Source organism: Alexandromys fortis, unplaced genomic scaffold, assembly GCF_014885135.2.
Source record: "Alexandromys fortis isolate MF-2015 unplaced genomic scaffold, M_Fortis_MF-2015_v1.1 scaffold_182, whole genome shotgun sequence".
Lineage (NCBI taxonomy): Eukaryota > Metazoa > Chordata > Mammalia > Rodentia > Cricetidae > Alexandromys > Alexandromys fortis.
In genome coordinates, this window is record NW_026068068.1 from 947,912 (window position 1) to 974,638 (window position 26,727).

General features: G+C 45.5%; 1 protein-coding gene across 1 annotated transcript in view; it reads left to right on the forward strand.

Annotated features, from left to right (window-relative positions):
* Ptprn2 (protein tyrosine phosphatase receptor type N2) overlaps positions 1–26,727 on the forward strand; it is a 704,719-nt gene that overhangs the window by 453,447 nt on the left and 224,545 nt on the right. Inside the window, exon 12 of the mRNA XM_050120851.1 lies at positions 11,326–11,390. Within this exon, the coding sequence (XP_049976808.1) occupies positions 11,326–11,390 (65 nt within the window). The remainder of the gene's footprint in view (positions 1–11,325; positions 11,391–26,727) is intronic.

The following is a 26,727-nucleotide window of genomic DNA, read 5'->3' on the forward strand; positions in this document are numbered from 1 at the left end:
TAAGGCCTGGAGTCACTGCCAGACCATAGGTTGGTCCATGTTTCCTGAAAATCAAGGCCTCTTTAACTTTTTCTACTTGAATGCCTTTCCACCCAAGGAAATTTAATACCACCCGTTCATGCCAGTAACATAAAATAGGTATGCAAATCAACCATTTACTGATATCAAATCATAAAGGCATTCATTTTGAAGCAATTATTTGCTATGCATATTATTTTACCATGTATTAAAGACAAAGGCAGGCGTGCAGACTAGTGAAATGGATGCACTTGTTTAACAGAAAGAATTAAATCTCCACTGAATATTTCATACTATAAAACACAGAACCTCATCAATGTTTTTCCAAGTTGGTTAATATTTTGATTTTCTAATCATCAAATGGCAGAAGTAGATTTAGGGCCATTTCATAAAATGTTGGATATTATATCCTAATCCCAAGTCTAAATTCATTGAGTTTTTTGTCAAGTTAATGACTCAAACAGCCTTTTTAATCAATGCTTTTATTAATTTTTGGAGAATTTCATACAATGTATTTTGCTCATTTTCATCCCCCCTTCTTCAATGCCTCCTAGACCCTCCATCACCTCCCTTCCCACCCAACTTCATATTCTCCACCTCCCGCACCCACGGTGAGTCCAGGTTATGTGTTGGCCAACTATGCCTGGGTGTGAGACCTCCTCCCAATGTGATTGGTGTCCCAGATATCACACCACTGAAGACTCTTCCCAGAAGTAATAAAATGCCAGCAAAGCCCCAGCTATGCTTCAGAGAAGGGAAGGCCTACAGGCCCAGATCTGCTCTCCATGCTGGGCTGTGTCTAGCTTGGCCTTGTACAAGTCTCCTGTGTGTGGTGTGTTATATGTGCATTTTCCCTGTGGAATCTAAAAGAAACTGTTTCTTTGATGTTGTCCACTACCTCTAGTTCTTATGATCTTTCCGTGCCTCTTAGATCACATTTAGGGCTGAGGACTCCGAAGGCTCTATTTTCTGTGGATCTCTGTGTTCATTGCCACAGATAGCAAGAAGGAGCGTCTTTGATGAGATGAGTGCTGCACCGATCTATACTACAGCAGAATATCATTAGGAGTCATTTTTACTTGTTGAATTAGGAGTGGCGGGGCTGCGTCCCCAGCACCCCGCCGCCCGCATGGCTAGCTTATACCCAGAAATAATTACACGGAAACTGTATTCTTTCAAACACTGCCTGGCCCGGCTAGTTCCAGCTTCTTATTGGCTAGCTCTTACATATTGTTCTAACCCATTTCTAATATTCTGTGTAGCCCATGAGCTGGCTTACCAGAGAGGATCTTAACCTGCGTCTGTCTGGAGTGGGAGCATCATGGCGACTCACTCACTCAGCTTCTTTTTCCCAGCATTCTCCTCTGTCTACTCCGCCTACCTAATTTTCTGTCCTATGAGGGCCGAGGCAGTTTCTTTATTATTAACCAATGAAATCAACAGATAAGATACAAGACCCACCTCCATCATTTACTATCTTCATGTATGGGTTTCATCTCATGGAACAGACCTGAAATTCCATTTGGTTAATCCCATAACATTCATGCTACCATTGCATCAGTCGGTATATCTTGCTAGGCAGGTCATCAAATAACATTTTTTTAAAAAAAAAATCAAGCATTGTCATACAATCCAATCCAAAGTTGTACTAATTTGCTAAGGAATTACAACAGTAAATACCTAAATCCCCTGTTTTCTATAATTCTATAATTAAGCCATGATGTTTTTATAATAGCAGGAAAAATGGATGTAGAGCAAAAAGCCCTGCAGTTCATAACACAAGTTGTCTCTAGCCTATGCGGAAGTGTTTCCAGACAACCAGTGGTGCTATGTGGTATGGTACCATGCACTGTGCAAAGTATGCATGTTGTGTGCTCAGAACCAAAGATGAGGCCGTGCTGTGTGGTACAACACTGCTGAATGCTGCCAGCGGCACCTCAGGTCAGTTATGTGTGGTTTTGAAATAATTTTGGTGTCTTGCATGTTGTAAAACTTTTTACTGTTGCTAGATTTTACAACCTTCACTTTCGTGACCCCATATGGGGCTGAGAGCCACAGTTTGAAGATGAGAGGGACAGTGCATACCTCTGATCCCAGCACTCATGTAGCCAGTGCAGGCAGATGTCTGAGTCTGAGGCCATCCTGGTCTACACAGTGAGTTCTAGGCCAGCCAACCAGGGCTACACAGTTAGTTAGACTCTTTCAAAATGAACCAACTAACCAAACAAAAAAAGGTTTTCTTTGGAAGGATAGAAAGATACTCAGTGGTTGAGAGCACTGACTGTTCTTCCAAGAGACTTAGGATTGAGTCCAACACCCATCCACATGGCAGCTCACAACTGTCTGTAACTCTAATTCCAGGGGATCTAACGGCCCCTTCTGGTTTCTCCAGTCACCAGGCATGCATGTACACAGGCAAATGTAAAATACTCATATGTGTTTTTAAAGGTTAAATTAAATTTTAAAACATTTGAATGTTTCTTTGAGTAGATAGGTGGGATAGCAATATTATTTTATTAGACTGGATTAGACTGGACCAGCCAGGAGGCCACACAGAGTAAGTGACCCCTCAGCACAGCAGAGTCACAAGACTCTCAACTGTGTACTTACCTTCTATTCAGCACTCTTCACCCAGAGCTAGCTATAGAGGAAACAGTATAGGTCTTGAAGTGTGTGTGTGTGTGTGTGTGTGTGTGTGTGTGTGTGTGTGGTGTGTGTGCAGGTGCACAATGCCGCAGCATGCATGTGAAGGTGAGGGGACAAAAGTGTTGGTTCTCACGTCCCACCTTGGGATCCTTGCTGTTTGCTGTTGTGGATGTCAGGCTTGGTGGCCTGAAAGCTTCTGGGGGGTTCTACCATCTCTGCCTGCAATCTCAGCATAGGAACTTTGGGATGACAGGCCTGGGTTACATGTTCATCTTTCCACGTGTTCTAGGGACCTGACCCCAAGCCCTCACTCTTATGCAACAAGTTCTTGACCCCCTGAGCCATCTCCCAACCCCATTGGTTTTTAGAACATTTTAAAATCCTATTTAAGGTGGGTATGCTGGCATATGCCTCTAATCCTATCATTCAAGAGGCAGAGGCAGGCTGGTGTGTCTGAGTTGGAGGCCAGCCTGGCCTAAACAGTGAGTTTTGGATGAGCCAAGGCAGCTTGGAATGACCTTGTCTCAAAAAACAAAGCACAAAAATATTAAGTATAAATAAAACTACAGTTTTTTACCTCCACCCAGCCAACTCTAAAGCCAGGTTCTCTTGGGGTAGGTAGGTTTGGATAAGGAATAAGTTTAAAAAAAAATCAAGTAACCCAAATGTCAGTGTATTTTTACCTGTAGGTGCATAGTTTTCCTTTGCTTCACAAATCATTGAATTATCAGAAATTTTTGTGAACTAGACAGACATGACCTGGCTGTAATTGCACATAGAGAACAAAAGAAAGTTGGAATTTTATCTCCAAAAGAAATTATTTTATTTATTTGCACTATTAGTATCATAAAGCAAAACATAATTGATACCAAAGTTTTCAGTATAAATATTTAGATAAAGTTGCATTTTATCTTATTTTATTAAATTCAATTAAATTCTAGTCATTATGAATTTTTGTATAAAAATAAAAACATGATTTTGACATCATGCCCACCTGATTGCTAATGAGATAAATTAGTGCTAGGTGGCAGACTGGCTGTATCATGAGCAGCAAGTATAAAAATGGATATTAGGAGTGTTTGGTCCAACAAGTCCCTTAACCATGGTTTCAATTTCCATGTTTTTGGTTACCCACCAATAGCCACCATCTGATATATTCAATGGAAAGTTACAGAGATTCATAGGTATTAAATTTCATGTCATTCTGAGCAGTATAATAAAATCCTATGTGTCCCTTCTGATCCCACCAGGATCTTAGCATTATCTCTTTCCCCCAAGCTTCCAGGCTGCCCAGACTACCTGCTTGGGTAATCAGATCCACCCACCATCACAGTCCCTTGGTGCTGTGTACACTTAACCCTGGCCCCACAGCACATGAGAGTGGCTCCTGGCACCCATGTGTGCCCCTGTTGTCAAGATTAGTTCATCATGCATTGCTCTCTTTAAGGTTCATTGTAGAGGTATGTAGAGGAAGCATGACACACAGAGGATCCCGTCTTGTCTGAGATTATGAACTCTTACAGGGTACAAGGCTGCTGACCTGAAACAATGCATGTGGTGACGGTGAGCTCTGCACTCATGAGCCCTTCTAGAACCAAGGCTGATAGGCTGTGAACACAGACTGGTATGGAAGCAATACATTTTGCAGAGACGTCTTGATTTCCTGTGATCTGAGGGTTGAGATTTGGCATGTCAGTTCATTTGTTTCTTCTGCTACCCGAAGAAACAAATCCAGGCTCCATACATGCATACAGAACCCTCATGCAGACAGTTTCCTGCATAGTGCATTCCTCGGGGCAAACAAGTAAGAACGGCCAGGGTGGCTCTGATGTATGGAGGTGCTTGGCACTACTGCAGGTCCCCATCACAGTCGGTAGGTCCTGAAAGGGAGTGCAGAGGTGCAGAAATGCAGCTAGATCCCACACACACATGGCCGGCAGAATAATAGGACTGGCCAGTAGGGTAGATGGAAGGAATCCTAAGAGGGAGCTAACAGGTTCAAGGCTGAGCAACTGGAAGCTAAAAACACCAGAGAAGGACAGGGGTGGGGGCAGATGAGTGGCGGTGGCAGAGATGTCATTGGACAGGGGTGGAGAAAGAAGCAGATGCAGTCTAGCGTTTGGACACCCAAAGAGAGGTAGCAGTGGAGACCAATAGATCAGTAGAAAGATACAGTTCCTGTGTAAATAGAAGCTGTTAAAACTCAGATAAAGTTTGCATGATTCCTAGAAAATGATAGGGGGCATCATAAATGCAAACCGCAGAGTATCCCATACTCCGCGGGGAGGAGGATGAGAAGGCGTAGCGTAGGAGGGAAGTTATAAAAGAATACACAGGACCCAAGTTCAGACATTTCCAAGAAGGCAGCTGATGTCAAACATTGAACTTGGAATATGCCTCATCTCCAGGCTTCTAGCAGGGCATCCCACAGAGGGTCCTCTAAGGTCCATCCAAGAAGGTTAAAGGATGCTCCCCGTGGGCCCAGCAAGGCCAGGGTAACTGAGCTATACCTACTCCCACTGCCCTCTTCCAGCCTAGGCACACAGTACTCTGGAAGGTGCTACCCCACTACTTTTGAGTGGGTTTTAGTTCTAACCTCAGCTGCCTAAAGTGTGGCAACAGGGCAGATCTGAGAGCAAGCCAGCCTGCTGCCTAGTGACTGCCCTGTCTTTGGCTCCTGCTGAGCAGTTTGAGCAGGCAAAGTACTCTGCCTTCGTACTGAAGAGATGCAGGGCCCATCTGGAGGCTCTGAACATCAATGGGTTTGAGAGGGGTGTGCCTGAGGCTCAAGACTCCTGACCTTTGGAAGGTGCCTGCAGAGAGGACAGAGCATGAACTGAAGTATGCCTTGTGGGGTTCCCCCTTTTTAAAATCCCTTCACAGGAAATATGATCTGCCAGGAAGAAGGAGAAGTCACACAGCAGCTGCTGCATCCAGGCTCTCTCAGCTTCTTTCTTCGGCAGGTGTGGCCCAGTCCCCTCTCCTTGGAGACCACATGCAGCCTGCCCTGCTGCTATGTCCCCTGGGGTCCTTCTATAGAAAGAAGAGCAGGGAGTCTGCTAGCCAGTGTGGTGAATCAGTCATCAAACAATGACTGGCTTCTCCTAACCAGGGTCAGCCTATCCACAGGCACAACCAACCACTCAGCAACCTTCATCACACACACAGAGAGGGAGGGAGGGAGGGAGGGAGGGAGGGAGGGAGGGAGAGAGGGAGAGAGAGAGAGAGAGAGAGAGAGAGAGAGAGAGAGAGNAGAGAGAGAGAGAGAGAGAGAGAGAGAGAGAGAGAGCAGTCCATAGAGCGTCCAAGGCTTAGTCAGAAAGGCTGACTATTAGGGAAGGGATCTAGATTCCTTCCTATGAAATGCCTAGGTATAAGAGCATGGACAGTGAGGAGCCCAACCAAAGGGACTTTTCACAAGGACAAGGCCACTGTCCATGGGTGGTCAGCTCCCTGGGTAGTACTTCACCTACATAGCTTCCCCAGCTCAGCTTGCCAACAGAGGGACTCCATTAAGTTGTCCCCATTATAATTCAGATTACAGGAGAGACTTGTGCACATTCTTTCAGGTTAGAATACAAGGGATAAAGAGAAGAGGCAAAATTACTTCACTGTCGCTGCATGTTAATTATATGGAAGCTGCATAAATTGTCAAGTGCAAAGAATTATTCTGATAAATTAAAATACTAATTAAATAGGCTATTGCAGAATTTTGAGAACATTACAGGTTCCGCTTCTTCAGGTAATTTGCATATCCTTCATCTAGTGAATTTAATTTTAAAGGACTTCTTTTTGTGTTTGGAAACCCTTTTTGTCTCGCATGAAGATAAAAACGGGCTTTCTGCTTTACTCTCTGCCTGGGTTGAAGCAGTTTCTTTTGCTGTCCCCATGCTGTGCTGGCCCACTGGTCCCCCTCATACATACTAGCTCCAAGTCCAAACTCAACTAAAACAAGAACTCAGCTGAAATTTGGGCATGTGGCTGAACAGGACAGTTCCAATAGCTGGAACTGAAAAGGCTGCCCTGCGGAGTCTCAGTGTAATGAAGGCAAGACCTGGTGGTTTTCATAGGTCCACTGACCTTCACATGCTCCACGGCAGGAAAGTGTTCCTACACTAAACGAATAAATATAAATAAATGTAATAAAATTTTTAAATAAGCAGAAATTTTAAAAATAAGTAGAAGTAACAGAAAGGCTAGCATGCTTAGGATAAATTCTGCAATGTAAGCATGAAGAAGAAAAAAAAGCAAACTCACCCAGCCCGTAATATCTGCACCAGTGAGGGCCTTCCAAGCACAACCCAGGGAACCAACAGGGAGGTTGCACAGGCACAGCTGGAGAACTTAGCCAGAGACATGAAACAGATCACGAAAGAGCTCGGGGTCATGGGAACCATGGCCACTGCCCCTTGGCAGAGCTGGGACCCATCTACAGCAGGGTCGGGAGACAGAAGGGATTTCTCTGGGGGAAGGGCAGGAGAATAAATTCTGGAATAAGGCTGTCCTTCTAAATCCTGCTCTCCTATTTGGGTACCACTGGGTTTACTGATGATGATGGTGTTTCCTGAGGGGCTAGAGGCTGGGCTCTGATGCTGGGTGTGAAGGACTAAACAGATGGTGGGTGTGACCTCTGTGGTCACCAGCTTCTCCCACCCAAGGCTCAGCCCAGATGCCTCAGCCACCGGGATAGCTCAGTTTGCTATGTGGCAGAGGATGACTGCGCACTTCTGATCCTCTGGCTGCGTCCCAGCGCTGCACACTAGATAAGCAACTGAAGTGATTCCCAGTCTGGCTCTGAACTTTTAAAATTTTCTCATGACCAGACCACACAAAGTACAATAACATCTCACTCACTGGCAACGGTGTTAAACTGGCCAGACTGTACTCAGAGGGTGGGAGGCACCCAAAGCTCCATAGTGTGCTGGGTAAGCGACTTGAAAAGTACCAAGCTCTGAGTGGCAAACCAGGGGCTCTGCCTGGAAAAAAACGCATGGTGAGTCATGTAGCTCTGCCCTTCAGAGTCTAAACACATGTGGTCATGTACCGAAAATGTTTTGCCAAGCAGTGATAGGCGAGACACTAAAAGACCATGTTGCCAATCAAGCCATAACAAATGCTTTGTAATTTTTTGCAGTTGTTTGTGTTGTTGACTAACTTTGTTCGGGCTTCTTTACCAAAAGCCATCCTTGCATATATATCAAATGGAAATTTCCAGATTGAGTTGAAGGCTTCCTGAGGTACTTACATACCTAGAGCATGACCCAAGAGCATTTATCTATGGTTTCCTGGGACAGCATCTCCAGGCTGCAGAGGTGATGGTGACCCCCTTCTTACAGCAGTATAGGGCATCCCATGGACCACAAGGTGGGCTGCCAAGGAACAGTTATCAGCCAGTGTCCTTTCAGAAGTCTGCAGGAGTTGCCTTCTCCGCCGGGGCTGCTTCTGTAACCACACTCTCACTGCCGCAGCCACCCGGATAGCTCTGTGCTGACTTGCCACGCCAAGACCACACTAAGGAGCCCCAGAGACACTACTCCCTGGGCCTAGGATATTCTCCGGCTTTTCTAAGAAGAGTTTGTTGATACCAGATTGAACTATTTAGCTTAATGAATTATTGGCTGGCTGCTTTTTATAAAAATCTCTAGTCTGCCCAAAGAGCAATCAGGGTTCCCTGCCCTGTGGGAAGTCCAAGGACCTCCCACCTCCATCCTTACGAGGGAGGGGGACTTGATTGGGGGACGGGGAGGGAAATGGGAGGCGGTGGCGGGGAAGAGACAGAAATCTTTAATAAATAAATAAATAAAAAGAAACAGTAAGCCAAAAAAAAATCTCTAGTCTGAAATCTCTGCCATCTAGGAAGAACTGCAGTGTTTATAGATTCATTCTTTAGGCCCTTGGTCAGCCTTTTTAGAGAGTTGCTGTTAGCCCACTAATAGCCACCAAGAAGTATGAGCCTATGAAAACATACCACTTTGTACCTCAGGGAAGTCTCTTGCCATCCAAGTTCTACACCTGTGCATCATTGCCTCCATCCCACATCTCTCCGCCAGCTGGGGGCGCACTAAATACCTCAGCTCTCTCCTGAATTGCTTTATGTCCACCTTGCTCTTGCGGTACAGTGGTGATTACCTATGTGTAAAAAATAATGTCCATTTGTTAGGAGGGGAACTTTTTTCTACAAGGCAATGAAAGGCCCTGGAGGTAGAGAGGCAGGCAGGCTGTAATTGGATCTCATTTGTATCCCTCTAAAGACATATTTCATTACCCAAGACTCCTGCAGGTGTATTATGATAGGAGGTGACAGCAGCTGCTTTTCTCTCACCGTCTTGTTCTGTAGTAACACAACGGCAGTGCCCTCTTCATTCATAGCATTTTCAGGAAAATTAGGAGTTTTATTTCTTTCTGGTTTTTATTTCCAAAATGACATGAGCTTTACCCAAAAGAATATTTCTACTGAATCATAAGCCGAGGTCAATTGCCTGGTGACATGCATCCTCTCCGCAAAGTGGGGGCTGCTGGGTCTGCGGCCCGGGCACTACAACTGCTGAAACTTCATTTGCATCTGCTAATTGTTTCCCAAGCTCATTTCTTCTGGCATGATATCAAATAGAATTTGTTCTCTGAAAGTCTTCCTCATGTGAAGTCAGGAACAGATGAGCACAGGGTTTTATTGGAACAAAATCATATGTTTCTGATAGGGGCATGGATTAAAAGGGAGTAAAATAACTCCTGGATCCTGTGATGTAAGCACACAGGCAGCCCTTTCAAAATGTGTGCAGTGCTAGTTAACAAAATAGTTATTTCTCAACGGACATATACCTATGCGTACACTACACCATTTTAAAATAAGATCTTACAGTTTGTACAGTCTGTTTACATACAATTTCCCAGCAAATCTTCAGCAACTGGAGACTGCCTAGAATGGCATGCTTTCACAGATGATATCTATATATCATATAAGTGCGTGGCAGCCCCAAAGTTGTGGACGTGAGAGAGCTGTCCCTACTGTGCCTCTGTCATGTGTCAGCTCGGGCAGGAGAGAGATACCCTTCCTCCTCCCCTGCCAATCAATGCCTGAGGCAGGTGGGAGAGCTGGCCTTAAGTCAGAAGGGCAGGAGAGCTACTCTTGCCTGCCACCAGCTACAGCACTTGGGAGAGCAGGCCCTGCATTTTGTGGGGGCAGCACCGTAGAGCCAATCTATTGGCAGAGGTGTGTGAGAGCCATCCCCGAAGTTGTGAACATGGGAAAACTGTCCCCATTACTCTTTTATCACATGGCAGCATGGGCAGGGGAGAGCTGGCCCTGAGATCACCACCAGCTGCCACACTCAGGAGAGCAGGCCCTCCACCTCAAGTGGGCAGCACAGTAGAGTCAACCCCATTAGTGGAGGTGTGGGTAAGGTAGCTCTGGTGTTGTGAGCATGGAAGGGTTGTCCCCATTACTCACCTGTCATGTGGAGGCCTGGGCAGGAGAGGAATGCCCCTCCCCCACTCCACTACCCATCACCGTCTGAGGCAGGTGGGAGAGCAGTCCCTGCCCATCATCTGCTGCAGCGTACAGGACAGTGGTCCCTACGCCATGCCTGGGCAACCCAGTAGAGCTGGCCCTGAAGGTGTGGGTGTGGGAGATCTGATCCCAAGGACATGAAAGCAGGGGACTGGTCACAATCTCTCTCCTCCCTGCAAAGGGTGAGCTCACCAGGGCAATGCTGGAGAGCTCACCCTATCAGTGAGGACAAGAGAGAGCTAGTGGGCGAGCCAACTCTGTAACTACTTAGACCCAGAACCAGGTTTATGTGTTTTCCCACTCCATCTGTGATCTGCTGAAGCACGTAAAGGGACCAGTCCTGAAGACCCAAAGCTGCAGGATCTCCACAACATAGGGCAAAACAGGATAACAAGAGGAGTTCCAGGGAGGGCCCAGCACTGATAGTGTAGCAGAAACCAGAGGCCTTGAAGCAGACCACGACTCTCTACAGTGAAACTTGCAAGTAAAGATAAATGGATGAAAAGGTTTACTGTGTGCTTCACTGTGTCACACTACACACACAGAAAATAAATTTTATTTGGAAAGGGGATTTGCTACAAGGGCACAGGGCAGCATGAAGGGATGGGAAATGAATGGGATGGAGATGCATGATGTGGAAGACACAAAGAATAAGTAAAAAGGAAGTTAAAAAAAACAACAAAAACACAAAGATGCTATGAACATAGGCGAGCAAGCATCCTTGTGGTATGATTGAGCATGGGCAGGTTTTAGTCTCACTGCACCTTGATATGCCATGTTTTATTGACACTCACAGAAGACCTGCCCTTTCCTAGACCAAAAAGGAGGAGGTGTAGATTGGGTGGTGGGAACAGAGGGGGTATGAGGAAAGGGATTGGGAGGAGAGAAGGTAGGATAAATTGTGGCCGGAATTAAAACAAAATAAATAAATAAGTATTTAAAAAAATAATAAAGGATATGCACCGGTGTTTAGCTGAGGAAGACCAGCACCTGAGCGGAGCATAGGGTCCCTGCTATCCACCTGTTGCTCAGCGTAGTGCCTCTGTAAGTCAGGCTTCCCAAGCAGCTACTTGCAGGAATTTGTTAACAGAAGAGAACACTCTCAAATGCTCTTTCTATACTGACCACCTTCTTTTGATTTTTTTCCCTCACAGTTGACAACAAAGACCAGCTGGAGAAGACATCTGGGCTGACTATCCTCCAGAGCGGAATCAGGCCGGTGAGTAGTGCAAGGCGTATCCTCACAAGGGATCCTCACGGCTGGTGCCACAGTGCTGGACGGTTGGTGAAGTCTAGGAGCATAGGTTTGGTTTATTGTGTGGTTAATCCAAGGAGCCTTTTGTCAGCTCAGCTGATGGGAAATCAGTCTTCCCGATGTATTGATGCTGACCAATGGTGTAGGAAATGGAACTGTTTATGCTGCCTTTGAAATCACAGTTGGGTAACTTCCCAAGAAAAAATCTGTCACTTAAACAAAACAGAAGACTCCAAAAAAGATGGTGTCTTATATTGCCTAAATTATTAAAAATGTTCCGGGAAGTCATTTTTCCCTATGAATTCTGTGGTTTTGTTACCTAAACACATGTGCTATGAATGTATCTATGAAGTGATTTGATGCTGTCAAATCCTTGGTGTACGACCATTGCCTCACTGTTTCCAGACCAGATGATATGTCTTCTCAGTGCTTGCTGGTGACCATCTCTTGGCCGAGTGACAGTGTCATGAACTGTGCATGTCCCAGTGGTGGAGGTTCGTCCCAGGAGCTCACGTAGCCACTCCTAAGTCAGCATGGACCAAAGCCAATCTGTGCTCTCCTGTCTGGAATTTCAGAGTTCACAGCACTTGCCGTTAACATTAATTAAGCATTAATGAGTGCCCGTTTGGAAGTGTTTGCTGCTATATCTCGGGTTGTCCTTGCGGAGCCACTTACGGACTCACAGATTGCGCAATCAGATCTCTGGCTCTGGGAGCCAGGTGATGCTTAATCGGTGGCTGTTCTCAGAGGCCTGGGTTTCCAGGGAGCTCTGAAGAGGGCTTGAGTACCTGGGATGTCTTAGTTGTTGACAACAGAGTACAGGAGAGTCATACCCTATAATTGATACAAACTTCTCAAAGGACATTCTAAGAGCTTGACAAATGTCACTCTCCTCAGTGTGTTCTTGAAGCCAGGGTGGCCCATCCTCGATTATCAGTGCAAGTGACAGCTGAGGACACTCTGGTTGTTTCTTAGCAGTCAGTGAAGTGGAAGAAAGAAGCCAAGTGTCTTAGGGCTTCCAGAACCATCTGTATCTAAGTGCGGGCCAATGGCCATGTCATTGAGAATAAGTACAGTGTGGAGGCCGGACACTGAGTGCTTAGATGTTGTTGTCTGTTTTTAGATGGGGACAAGCTCAAGTTCTGGCCTATGTTTTCAGTTCAGTCTCTTCCTCGGGGAGCAATGGTGGCACCCAGCCATTGAGAGCAACCCAGAGTTAGGCCACGGTCATTGGTATGACCTGGTTCCAGAAAGCCTAGAAACTGGATTGAGTATGGAAGCCAACAGCAGGTGTGTGATAAGACCCAGCATGGCCTGGGAGGTGACAACTGTGACTTTGTCACTTGGATACTGAATACCCTACCCCTTATTGCAGTGTGACCTTCAGCTGCTCCAGGACAGCCAGAATGTAGGGAAGGGCCAATCCCATTGATCGACTGAGACTTGGCTCTCAAGCTCCTCCCAACCTTTCCTTGGCTGCTTTCATATATGATCCATACTGTCTTTCACCACCTCGAGCCTCAGGCTCCACAGTGGTCTACTCAGCATGTAGCCACTGATGGGGGAGCTGGGAGGTTGGAAAGCTATGTCCTCACCCTTCCAATGGCCCACCTTACTCTACTCACAGCCTCTGACCTCCAGCACTTTCCTAATACCAAGGGAATGCAGGCTTTCTCCCTACTCCTACATGTGTGCTTCCTATCCAAGCACCTGCCTGCAGTGATGGCCTTGGTGTAGTCTGTCTTCTCACCCTGTGACTCGTGTGCTCTGATGTCACGCAGGCAGTCAGTGTACACTGCGTGTTCTGAGAGGACTTGCGTGCTTCCCCGTAGATGTGTTCTTCCCTGGGAGACTCTTCCCTGGGAGACTCCCCCAGACCTCAGTCCTACCTTTCTGCCATGCTTGTCACCTTTGCTCCTGAGATTCAAGCCAGCGACGCTGAGAGGAGCACAATGCACGGCCACACGCTTCCTGTTTCCATCTCTCTACTATAATCCTCTGTCTCAACCAGCAGCCACTTTGAAAGCTGCTGCCTCCTGGACCTTGGAGTTGTCTGACATCACCGCCATGGCCTTGAGCCCAGCTCTCCACATGCTCCATTGCCTCGCCAGCTCTAGGCTGGAAGCTGCTCGGACAGGCAGACAGCATTCACAGTAGCAAAACGGGAAGAAAGGGTTCAAGCTGAGAAAGCCTTTAGAAGGCTAATCATATCTTTTCCTAATTTTAATTCTCTCATTCAGTCAGCCTGATTTTGATTTTTTTTAAAGTGTATTTCTAATTTTCCTAATTCCCGACTCTGTAACGTAAGGCGGGTGTGATTGCTAGGAATCTAATGGCATTCACAGATGTGCTGCAGGCACTTTGATTCACATGTGTGATGACAGATCGCAGAATTGAAACCTTTTAAGCCAAATAGAAATATCTCAAAACAAAATTTAAAAAAAAAATGAAGAGATTGTGGTGCACATACACACACCTCCCGAATAGATGGGTGGTATTTTGGTGTATTTTAAAATTTGATTTCTGATACCTTGAGAACTTTTTACATTGCTCACATTAATGAAGCCACTTTCCTCTGGAGGACAATTATAATTGCTCTAAAGACACATTGGTATATGAACAGAGGCATCCTGGCATGGGGTTACAGGTTGTAAATTTCTTCTTCAGTATAATTTTGGGTTCTTCCTTTGAAATAATTATAGATTTAAGGTGCTGTAAATTGGATCAGAGAATCCCTACACAACCCTCACCCAGTAGAATCCCCCGTGAATCTATGTATGTAAAATTGTAGGCCATTAGCAAAACCAAGAGATTCATGCTATGAGGTGTACATGAATGTCTTTGAATCTTTAGTACCATGATATACCATCTAAATTTTTTTTAAAGGACATACAAATTAGTAAGTGACCACCAATGTGAACAGGCAGCCCTGGGGATGTGAGGTCAGCAAGGTCCCCACTGATTCTGACACATTGTGACTTGGGGGTCTTTAGCCATCATGTATCTGTGACAATCCCACAGGGCATGTTGTACTTGGGCAAGGCACAGTAAGCAATGTTAACCATCCCTGGCCATTAGGGAAGGATTCACCTAGACGTCAAAGAGGAGAAGCATCGGATGCCTTTCACAGAGACAATACAGCCTGTGGTAAGGAGGGTGCCACTGTATCCTGATGTTGGAAGGCAGCTCAGGGAAGCCCTTCCTAGACGTGGTTGCATAGAGAGGAGAAGCATGGTCATTGAGCTTGTAGATGGAAGGAGGGGATTCTGCAAGCCTACGGCCTGGTGGATGTGTATGAGGACAGAGGTCAGACATTCCTAGATCCCAGGCTCAGATCCAGTGAACATGACCTCCAGCTGGTCCTCTTGGCTCCTGGCTTGTGTGCTGTGGCCATTAGAGTCACTAACAGCCGTTAGTCACTGGGAAGTGTGTACTGTAATGTGGAGTGAATGAGTGCCCATGAATGCCGGTTCTGGGCAATAGAGTTGGTGCTTCTCCTTGGGTGGCCATCCTCACTGTAGCTCTAGTGAACTCTCTTCTCTACATCCGGAACCTTAGCCTGCCCGTGGGTATTCAGAAAAAACAAGGGAGCAGCATGTGTTCAAGAGTATGTGAAGAAAGGGATGGGTGTGGTGTGATGGGCGTGGCAGATACAGTGGTTGGTGTCTACGTGAAGATCAGAAACTGGGTTTAAGACGATGTTGTAGTCATGTCTGATCACATGTCCCTGGTGATCTCATGGCAAAGTAAGAAAGTGTGGTTACTTCATGGCATGGGCCCTACTTCAGCGCATGGCTTACTATGTTCATGTATAGACTAAGAACAACCTTGCAATCAGATGGTAGAGTCCTGTACCCTAGGAAACACAGGCCTTCTGAGAAGCTATGAGCATCACAGGTTGCACAGTCAATCTCCAAAGAGAGCAGACCCCAGGGCATTGCTAAAGGTCCCTACCAGAAGCCCCTTCTACTCGTTCCCAGTTTTTGGCTTTGGGAGCAGATAGTGGATCCTGGCTAGGGATGGGGGACAGCGAAGGAGCCAGAACTGCCCTCTGGGGCTAGGGGGCTAGGAGTGCTTCTTTTTCAGCTACTGCACTGTTCTCATTGCCATTCTATGAGCATCCGCTTCATTTTATTCTAATCTGCATTTCTTGACAAAGGAAGAGGATTTTTTTCTCTTAAATGCAAAAGTGCATAGGCCTGAGAAAAGACTGTTGACTTGTCAGTACTCCTAATTTGTGTTTGAAAAGGAAAATCTGCATGAAATTGCATTAAATATCTAAGGCCCCATCTCTCTTTTCTATGCCCAGCTCCTCCACAGCCCCCGTGAGTGGTGAGCAGTCTAGACAGACAGAAGCTGAGGTTTCCAGCAGCCCGTCCCTGGGTCCCTGGGCTCGGCTCTGGGTCTGATGCTCAGCTTTGATTTGACAGACCTAAGGACCATAGCTACTCACCTGCAGCCCCACTGCTCCACATGGTAAAGAAAACTGCACCCGAATGTGTCCCACACAATTACCTGTATGGGCAAATATGAACTCATTGTGAATTCCTTTCTTTCCAGAACCAGCACAGAGCACACCAAGCTCCCAGTGTCTCATGGGTCTTTCATGCTCCCCTGTGACTCAGAGGTAGAGAGCAACCATATGATGTAGCAGTTGCCATAGTAACAAATTCAATTTTTATTCAATATCAAGGTAAATAGTCACGTAAAATGAAGTAAGTCACATCTGATGGTGGTTACCCACCCACTCCTTGTTCTTTCCTAACATTTTCATATATATTTTATAAAAATATACATAACGTATATTTCAAATACAGAGATATGACTTACTGCCTGCTGGGCCTGAGGGTGATATCTTTTCCCCTTGAGAAGCAGAGGGGGCAAATTGGCCAATGTCTTCATGGTCAGTATGGCTCCTGGCTCCTGTGATTCCACAGAGGCTGTGAGCTTGGGAGCAGAAGGTAGTTTTCCTTTAACAAACTGAGGCCTGGATGGATGGCAAGTACTCCATCCACAGTGTTCTGGAATCCTCCTGTGATGCTTCTGTCTGGGAAGCCTGGAGCTGTGTACAGAGAAGAAAGGAAGTCACAGACCCTGACTCACATCACCCACTCACACTGCCTGCTCACTGCCCACTGTACACTGGTGAAGAGACCATCTTGCCCTACAAGATATGGGGGCATGCCGCTGCAAGGTCTTCCTGCAAACTGGTGTGTGCTCTTCAATAAACAAGCTGTTGTGTGCTTACCTAAACAGTCAGTAGCTGTCACTGAGAAGGGCACCCCACACAGAAGTAATGTAGGACCTGGCTCTAGCGTATCATTGCTTCACCTGCCCCTAGCAAAGCTGCACACCCTTCACTGCACATGGGCACACATCAGTTCTTATCTAGCTGGTGTGGCCTGCCAATAGGAACATAGTCTAGATGGCAAAACCCCAGGCTTGCCTCTCTGTTTTTAGAAAATATAGACAAGAAAACACCACAATATGGCAGGGCCTGTTTCTCCACACCTGCTTGTACTAGGACCCCCTGGGGCCCAGTATGGCCTCACATGTCAACCTCCTGGACTCTAATTCCAACAGACTCTTACCTCATACAGGTAGCTACAGAAGATAGGAACTTACTTATTAATAAACCTTGATATTCTATCTGCTCCATAAATTACTCTCCTACCCCATTCTGCTCATTCATGGCTGTGCTTGCCTGTCTCCAGAATCTCCTACAACTGGAAGATCACTTTGACCCAAGAGCTGCTTTGTGACTTCTGTTTCCCAACAGCACAGCATTGATGTCTGGGTGTCAGGGCCCCAGGAATGCTAAGCAAAGCACCACAACCTGGATGGAGTCTCCCAGCAGAAAGCTACTCCCACAGTCTTGGAAATTAGAAGTCCAGTGTGGAGGGGCCCCACTTCGGCTGAAGTCTCCAGGGAAAACCCACCTTCTGAGATTTGCAGTCCTCTTGATGTCAAAATTGACTAGCTCGAAGGGTTCCTAGGAGACCTGTGGTGCATCTCTCATTGTGTTCATGAGCTTAGATCATGAGGGTTGTGATCTAATCAATGGACGATGAGTCAATCTGCTCATAAAGTCTAAACTTGAATTTAGTATTGAGATGAGCTAGAGCTGTGGATTGTGGGGCCAGGTAAGAAGAAATGAGAAGAACCTGGCCCTTTCCTGGTCGTCACTAAGTGAAGAGCTGGCTTGGCTGTATGCACCTGTTACTTTGATGTTCATTCCCACTTCAGGCCCATATCCAGTGACCAGGACCTGAATGTCTAGAAACCATGAGCTGAAAGAAACTCCTGCCTCTTCTTATGTTGTCTCCAACAAGGGTTTTGTTACAGGTATGAGAAAAGTAATTTATACATCACTCATTGGCTTGTGGCAAAACATTCCCAAGCTCTGCCTTTTTTGCTACATTGTCATCTGTGTATCTATGCCCCTACTTGTTAAGAAAAATCTATGTTTTGGATTTAGGATCTAGTCTACCTCATATGACTTCATTGTAATGTGATTACATATGCCAAGGACTTACTTCCACACAGATTTAGGTACAGAAAGATAGGGTTGAAACTTTTTTTAAATGATATGAATCAACCCATAGTATGCAGAAGTCAGAGATGCCCCTGTCCTGTCTAGAAATGGCAGTATCAGTGGCTGGTTGGCCTACAGCTGAACCTTTCTCTCTTGGGAATAAAGTGTGCCTACATTTCTTAAGTAGCTCTAAGTTCAATTTGAATCTTGTTTCTCCAACTTGTCATTCTTTAACAAACATACCTGCTACAGACCTAAGCATGTGTCCTATTGACCTAAAAATCATCAGTGCACACAAGATAAAATACAAAGGAAGCTCTAACAGTAGGATGTCACAAGGGAGGGGAGGAAAAGCAGGAGGTGGGAAAGAAACAACAAAAGCAATTTCTGTTTTGAGATACTATCATAAAGCCCAATTCTTTGTAAACTGATAAAAATTGAAACAATTAATTGAAATCATATGCTTCTCAATTTTACTTGAAACTATCAAAGTCTATGGGTGAAGTATCTTGCTCCCTTTCTCACCCATCTTACCGAGGACAGGTACAAATGGTGACAGCTCAGCCCTTTTCACAGATGGGGGCCTAAGAAGACTCACTCTTGCCCAACCCTGGGGGCTGAAATCTAAGAATGAGGTAGAGAGGATCCCACAGGTCCTGTGAGGCTTCTCTCCTTGCTCAATAGGACTTCTCCCTCACATCCTCAAATAGTCATTCCTTTGTATATAACAGAATCCAAACCCCTTCTTATAGGGTAAATTTCCATTAATAATTAATAATAAGAGCCCATTGCATTTTACCCTGATGCCCTCTATAAGACATTCTCTCAAAATACAGCCATATTCTGAGAGACCTTCAGGTCAGAGGTTCACATATGGGTTTTGGAGGAACATAATTTAGTCACCATATTGACCATGAACACATCTAACCTAAAAATGTCTAATATTTCCAAAAGAAAGTGCTTGAGCAAGTTAGCTTCTGAGAAATATGTCTATGATATTTTCCTTTACCATACTAAAGAATAAATTAAAACACATGAAATATTACCAAGGAAATCAGGGAAGATAGGTAAGTGGATGGATGGATGGATGGATGATTAGATGGGTAGGTAGGTGGTCAGATGGGTGAGTAAATCAATAGATAAACGGGTATATTGATGGATTAATTAATGATTTGGGTGTGAGTGGATGAACGGATAGTTGGATGGGGTCGGTACATGGATGTTTCAGAGGGTAGATTGGTAGACAAGGGGTTGATGGATAGTTGGGTGGGTGGGTGGATGGACTGATGGTAAATGAGTAGACAGGTGAATGGGTGACGTGGGTGAGTAGATGAATAGATGAGTGAGTAGGTAGATAGACGGGTTGATGGGTCAGTGGGTGGATGAATGAGCAGGTAAAGGATGAGTGGTTGGGAGGGTAGGTAGGTGAATGGAAGGTGGGTAGATAGGTGTAGGTAGGTGAACAGATGAATGGATGGGTGAATGAATGGATGGATTGAGGGATGAGTAGATGCATGGATAGGCAGAAGGATGAACAGGAAGATGCTATTTTAACCAAGTGACTGGTACAGCGGGGCGGGGACTGGTACAGGATGAGGGGGGCGGGACGGAGTTAAGAAGGGGAGGACAGGGGAGGGAAGGCAAGGCAAAGAAAGGCTGGGGAAGGAGCACCAAGCACAGGGACCAGGCAAAGAAAGAGCGTGGCAATATGTAGATGGATCAATGGAATTTAGAATATCTTTTAAAACTACAGTGAGATTTTTAAAATCCCAGATGCTATCAAATCCACATTTCCATCATGGCCATCCAGCCATAACAATAAGAGAAAAGTCTCATTACAATGCCACCAGCTGAGTGAGATGTGGCTGCTGGTGACATTGCACTGGTGGAAAGAGCACCTTTCAGGAGCAGGCCCCCTCCTTGGGCAACTTTTAGTAGAGATAGGTGACAATATTTACTGCTTCCCACAGATAGGATGACCATGATGTGGACCAGGACACCCTGGGGCAGCCAGTTTGTCCTGGCAGACGGGGGGGGGGGAGGGGAGTCTTGACATAAAAGCAGTAAAAATTATGTTGTGGTTTTACTTTTTTGAGCAAGGGTTGTCTTGTTCCTGGTGGTTTATTGGCTGGTGGAAGTCTTTTCATTTGGGTGCTGTAGGTAGAGGAATGAATTCTTTGAGACATGTCAGCAATGCTTTATGAAGCCGCCTTCGGCAGCAGCATAAGAGGAATTGATTGTTAAGCTGTTAATTTCCAGATCTTCCCTAAGTGAATGCAAACAAATTCTGGTTCTCAAAGCCCTGCTAATATACTATGTTCAATTTTTAATTTCCAGTCCATCCTAGATTATGGGAATGAAAAACAATATTTAATCCCTCGTTAACACATGAATGAGCGGAAGCTGTCACTTTCAACCAGACAATAACAGGGTTATCTCAAGAACTGTCAGTTTATGTGAAAACATTATGTTGCCCAAATTTTCATAAAAATTAGTAATGGATAACATTCAAGATCAGAGAAATAAAAAGAGAAAAATCTGCATTCATGGTAATAAATATTCATATTTGTCTGCTCGAGAGATGAAAATCTAATCAAGGGGCTATTGATGCACTGTTTTTTTTTTTTTTTAAACCAAGACGTTTCATCTAAATTGGGTTTGATATGGAAATGAGTCATAGTTAAAGTCCTCCAGGCTTTAGCTCATGGGCTGCCCGGGCGATATTCTGTATGGATCCACCACACACTGCACCACAATTATGGTGACAATACCCTCTCTGCATGGGAGCCCCCAGAGGTTGGTATGATGGAGTGTTTCTAAGCTTCCTCCCCTCTGTAAAGGAAAAGAAAAGAGCGTAATTCCATGCCCATTAACTCCTCGCTATTGCAGGGTTAAAACTGTCTGTGTTTTTGCTTTTGTTGACAATTACCATAAATCAGAAGACATTCTGCATGAAACTTAATGAAATATGTATGATTTTTGAAAAGGAAAGATGGTGGCTGTTGGATATAACCCTGTGTGCATGTGCACACATGTGCACGAGGGAGTTCTTGTGCGTAGGAACACGTGTGTGAGCTTGGGGCTGTGCTTTTCCCTGTCAACAGGCTTTTGAAAAGAAGTGTGTAAACAGCTTCCCAGTTAGAGAACATGGGTGCACAGGAGCTGTACTGACCCTTAGAGCCCCACCAGGAGTTCTAGCTCCCCTCCTTTGAGGAGATGCATCACTACAAAATCCCCCAGGGGTCAGGTCTCCTTGCACCACAGTGCTCCCCCCATCCCCAGAACAACCTTTGGGGCCAGGATCTGAGCTTTCTTGGTTTCCCTGACAAATTCATAGGAGGATTGGCTTACATTAGCCCTAACCAAGAACCCAGTGTAGGATGCCAGGGTATCAATCACAGAGGCTAAGGAGGCAGCCTCATCTATCATATTCGTCCTCTGCCAAGATTGACCAGATTCCTACAGGTCACTGTAATCTTGTTAGAGGGCAGGATGTGGGTATACGCACATGTGTGGAATTCCATTCCTAATCTGCTACCCATCCACTGGTCTCCCACCCCTGGGCCTGGCAGAGCTAATCAGAGGACATCTGGGCTGTTTTGGAGATGTGTTCGAAGGTGTGGTTTCTAGAGGCAGATGGAGGTTTTATACTGAAATCTCTCATTGTTCTTTGGAGCTGAGGAGAGGCCGGAAGTGGCAGAAAAGGCTTCTCATCAGCCTTGTAACATGTGCTATGAGATCTGAGGAAAAGGCCCAGCTCTTTCCCCCCAGCACACCCTCCACTGAGCTGCTGCTTCTGATGTTAGGTCCAGAGGCATTTGGCCCTCTATGGATACAGGGTGGCCACACTGAGAGGAGACCCAAGGAGTCATTAGAAAGGCTGAACTCACCACATGCAGATAGGAGATTTTTAACCACCACAGCAATATGTCCTGTACCATGTCCAGTGTGGGGTGAGAGCTACCGAGGTCCACCAAGGCTAAGGGCATTCTCCTCAAAGTCCACCTTCCTGGACATCTTTGGCACCTTCAGGCCAGCCTCTACTCTCCTTTGTCTTCTGTGGCTCCCAGAGCATATCTAGGACACCATCTCTCTGATGGCACATTGTCATCAGCCCCAGACAACTGTCCTTTGTCTTTCCTCTTATAAAACTCCCCTGCTTTGAAAAGTGGGAGGAAGTCCATGCCACCCCAGAGCATCCTTCCTCCACCCCAGCCTTGGTCCTCCTGCACTGTTTGTCGTCCAGAGGGGACTGTGACTGACACTGATTCCCACACATCTGGGCACATCTTCCAGGCACTGCATATTCCTTCTGGATAATGTCAGCTTGTGTCCTTTGCCAATAAGGGGAGATTTTTAGCAACTGGGGGCAAATATGCTCCTAATAGCCATTTGCATTTGCCCAGGAGAGAGATGGCTGGTTTGCAACAGTCCTAAACAGTCCATAGTTAAACCACAGCCATAGCCACACCCATCTCTAGTAGCTCTGTTGGGGCTCTCTAATGTGCCTTTGGTCTCCAGACACTAAGAACTGAGCCCCAACCAAAGGATACATTTGTCTTCTGCCACTGACTCCATTCAGGTTTACATAGAAGTTGCCTCTTGAGTAACAGGCATTTTCTCCTGGTAGTGGGGACTAAAAAGGACTTCCTGAGAATCCCCAATGGTCTACTTGTACAGGGAGGAAGGACCAGAATGAATGAAAATGGACTACAGGATTTTTCAGGGAGATTGCCTGTGCTGAGCCTGGTCCATAAGAATGTTAGCAGGGGATTTTGTGGATAGCGGAGTGTCCAGAATAACTTGAAGCTCACTGAAGTTCTGGTCCTGGCTGTGAGAGGAGGGTGCAGTGGATCACCCCAGCAGGGTCTCAGCCTCTGGGTGGTACTTACATTGCTGCCTCCTCTGCAGCCACTAGGGGTCACACTTACACATCTCTTCTGAACTTGATAGGCTCCCGAAATTAGGGTGACTTAATCCGCTGTGAGTTGCCAGGAATTTACCAGGACTTAAAGGATCATGTAGGGGAAGAGATGTGAAGAAGAGATGGAAAAACAGACAAATTGGAAGGTTCTGCCAATATCTGTGTCCGGAGTCGCCTGTTTTCCAGAATTAAGACCCTGGGTGGAAAGGAGTTAGCATTGACTTGTTTTCTAATATTGGAGGCTGAATGGAAATTTTCCATAGATATCACATCAGAATGAGGATGTGGGACCTTAAGCAAGGTCATCAAAGTGTTCTCTGTGCATTTTCCGTTTCCTGATGTAAGCATAGAAGCCTGTGGGAAGAAACCCTCAATGGTGCCCTTAGTCCCCACTTGAGACCTCTAAACTTATAGGCTTTTTCTTGTTTTGCCTCAATGTGCCCACAAGACCCCCTGAGAGCTCCGCTCAGACCATACCAGCCCTTTTGTAGACACTTATTGCTCAGTGTTTCCAACAGGGGGTGTCAAGGTGGTGGTCAAGTTGCTGCCTTGAAAAGGGAGCACACTGTCCACAGTAACTCATTGTATGCTAGCAGCTTCCCCAAAGGGGACCCAGTGATGCACCCTTGAAGCCTCTTTACTCAGGACGGCACTTAATTTGGGCCCCTACGCATAATCACTGGAAACCACTGGGGCACTGTAATGCCTCAGAGCCCTGTCTGCGATCCCATGAGGACCATAGCCACACCATCTTCTACAACACAAATGAACATAGTATAGGGTTGATGCTCCTACAAAAAAAAGCCCTCCATAGGTCTCTTAGAACACAGTGCAGGTACAAGATGGTTGTCACGTCCTGGAAGGAAATCTGAGTAGCTTTGTCTTCTGTCTTCAGGTCCCTTCTGAGAACAGCCACCCCCCACTTAGGTCATGTTTCTCTTTTGGGTGTCTCTCATGGAGACAGCAGCACTCTCATTGAGGTCAAGGGCACAGTTTCAGTCTGCAAGCCCAGAGACTCTGTCTTCTCAGTTGGATTTCCAAGCTCTCCAAACACACTCTGGGTATCATGAGCCGTGTTGGGGGGCCTAGCAAGCACTGAATCACACACTTAGAGCCACACCAGGAACAGGCACCGGCACCAAGAAACATTGGGAAAGCTTAGTATCTCAAATAAAAACTGTCTTTAAGTGGGGGAAGTAGCTCAGTTGACAGAGTGCATGCCTATCAAGAACAAAGCCTGGGGTTTGAAATTCGTCAGGATATAAACTGGTATGCTGTCTCATGCTTCCAATCCCAGCACTGTGGAGGTAAAGGCATAAAGACAGCATAGCACTCTGTCCCAGAAATAAAAACAGTTAAGAACACATTGACATCAAGGGGTAAGTTTTAGTTCCCTAAACTTGTTTCAAAATCTAGCAAATGGTAGTGACACCCGCGTATCCCCATGGGAGTGTGTGTTCCAGGACTAAGGTTTGCAAGACTGTCCACCAGCACACACTGTAGCTAGTCGGAAGTATGTCAGCACAATGAACTTGGTTTTCTTTATGTTTCTTCCTAATCAGAAGATCTGTCCTGCTATAGATCGTACCAACCCAACATACAATTTTTTATCTTAAATTGAAAACTTTCTCCATTTTGTCTAAAAGAAGCATTTGGCTTCTCTTTGGCCTATCTGGGCACTAGCATTGTGACCTTTTGCTTTGTGATCACAGTTAAGAGTGATGGGGGATGACTTCAATACAAGCCCTGGGTACATAAGAGGTTGCTCAGATAACTGAAACGGTTGCAGGTAGCATATACAGCCTGGGTATGCTGGACAGGATGCTCAGCCACATCTCAGAGTGGGACAGTGCTGCGCAGTGCAGGATTCCCTCACGCTTTCCAGAACACTGCACAATTTAAGACTAATAAATTAATATTTATAAATGTATTTAATATTTTTGGACTATGGTTCTTGTAGGAAGTTTAAACTGTGGTGAACTGGAATTTCAGAGTACAGGGCCATGAAGCCAATGTTTGGAAAGTGCTGGGAAGTCCATTACATTTACAAATCTGTCTGACCCTACATGGATCACAGAGTATGACGTGCTGAGGGAAGAGTCATGGAGGACGTTTTGGAACATTTAGCTTTGCCACCAACACATGGTAACACTAAACTAGTCATGTGACTCCTGACCTCTGCTTTTTATAACTGGGACATGAAAAAATAGGTTGTGATCTTGTAAGTCTCTCAGGTTGAACAGTCATAAATATAGGATCCATGTCTGTCTGGGGTAACCAGTTTAGTGTGCACTCCTAATCCATTCTCAGTAGATCTTTGTTGTATAGGTGGTAAACAGATGGATGGATCCACACATGCTTATGTGGATATGTAGACTGACATGCTTTATGAATGGGTGGATGAAGAGAGGGATGAGAGGAGGATAGATGGACTGGCAAGTCAATGATTGAGTGGGTGGAAGAATGAGTGGGTATATGGATGAGTAGCTAGACATGTTAATGAATGGATAGATGGGTAGATATGTGTGTTTACTCTTCATTCCTTTGATCTTTAGGGCAGGGAAGTATTCTACCAGGCAGCTAGAAATGGAGCCTTTCTTGGCGTTCCATATTTCTTTTCTCTTTAAAACTTAAGACACTTTCTAAGTTGTTTATGTTCGTAAGTTAAACGATGGAGGCTACAGCACATGAGAACAGCATCTCAGAAACTATAGTTTTATGCAGACTTAATTCAAGGGACACTTGCTGCTTCATAGTCCAGAGCCTCCCAAACACATAGCTTTATACGTGATGTCACAAGATGTCATGTAGAGGACCAAGCTCTAAGAAAACCTACATGGCCTGTGACTGCCTGCAGGGAACAGTCCAACGACTGGTCCCTGGCATGCCACTCACCTTAGGTCAGTGGTTCTCAACCTACATATCACGATTCCTTTGGGGGCTGAACCACTCTTTCACAGGGGTCATCTAAGATCATTATAAAACACAGATTTTTACATTACAATTCATAACAGTAGCACAATTGCATTTATGAAGTAAAAATGAAAATAATTTTATGGTTAGGGGGGTCACCATAACATGAGGAACTTTATTAAAAGGTCACAGCATGAGGAAGGTTGAGAAGTACTGCACAAGACATAAATGAGCCTCAGATGCAGTTATCAGACTACGCTCTGAGCTACCTTGCTGCATGGAAACACTCAGGCAGCCATACCTGAATCAAGAAAGTAAACCCGCCAGTTTTGACCATTTGGATGGTGTTTCCAAGAGTTCTACATGGGCCTCTAACCTTTATAAGCATAGGATTTCCGGCTCTCATCTGACCTGTCTTGAATAACACACAGTCATTGTACCCATGTCCATATATTTCTGATGGGCTTATGGCTACATGCTGTTTAATAAACAACTTGAGAGGCATTAGTACCGTATTCCTTCTGATTTTGTAGGCTTTGTACTCTCAGGGTCTGTACACACTTCAACACACTTCCAGCCTCTTGATTCAGGCCTAGAATGACGATGACCCCAAAGTCCTCCTCAGCCTGAGTGTGGAAGTTGGACTTATGCAGAAGCAACAGTCTGTACTCATGTTAGCACATCTTCCTGTCTGATGTATGCTGCTAAAATTTATTCATGTTGATTTATGTTCTTTATACCCCTGGCATCATGTTTCCATTTGAATCCAAGTCACGGCTTATTTATCTATCCCCAGAAAGGACACACAGGTATTTCCATGCAGCACAGATAATGGAAAATACCTGTCTCTAGGCACAGCTCTCCTAAAGAAAGTCCAGAGGGTACGAAGCAAATAGAATGCAGATCCAAACCTTAACACTTCCCCGGAT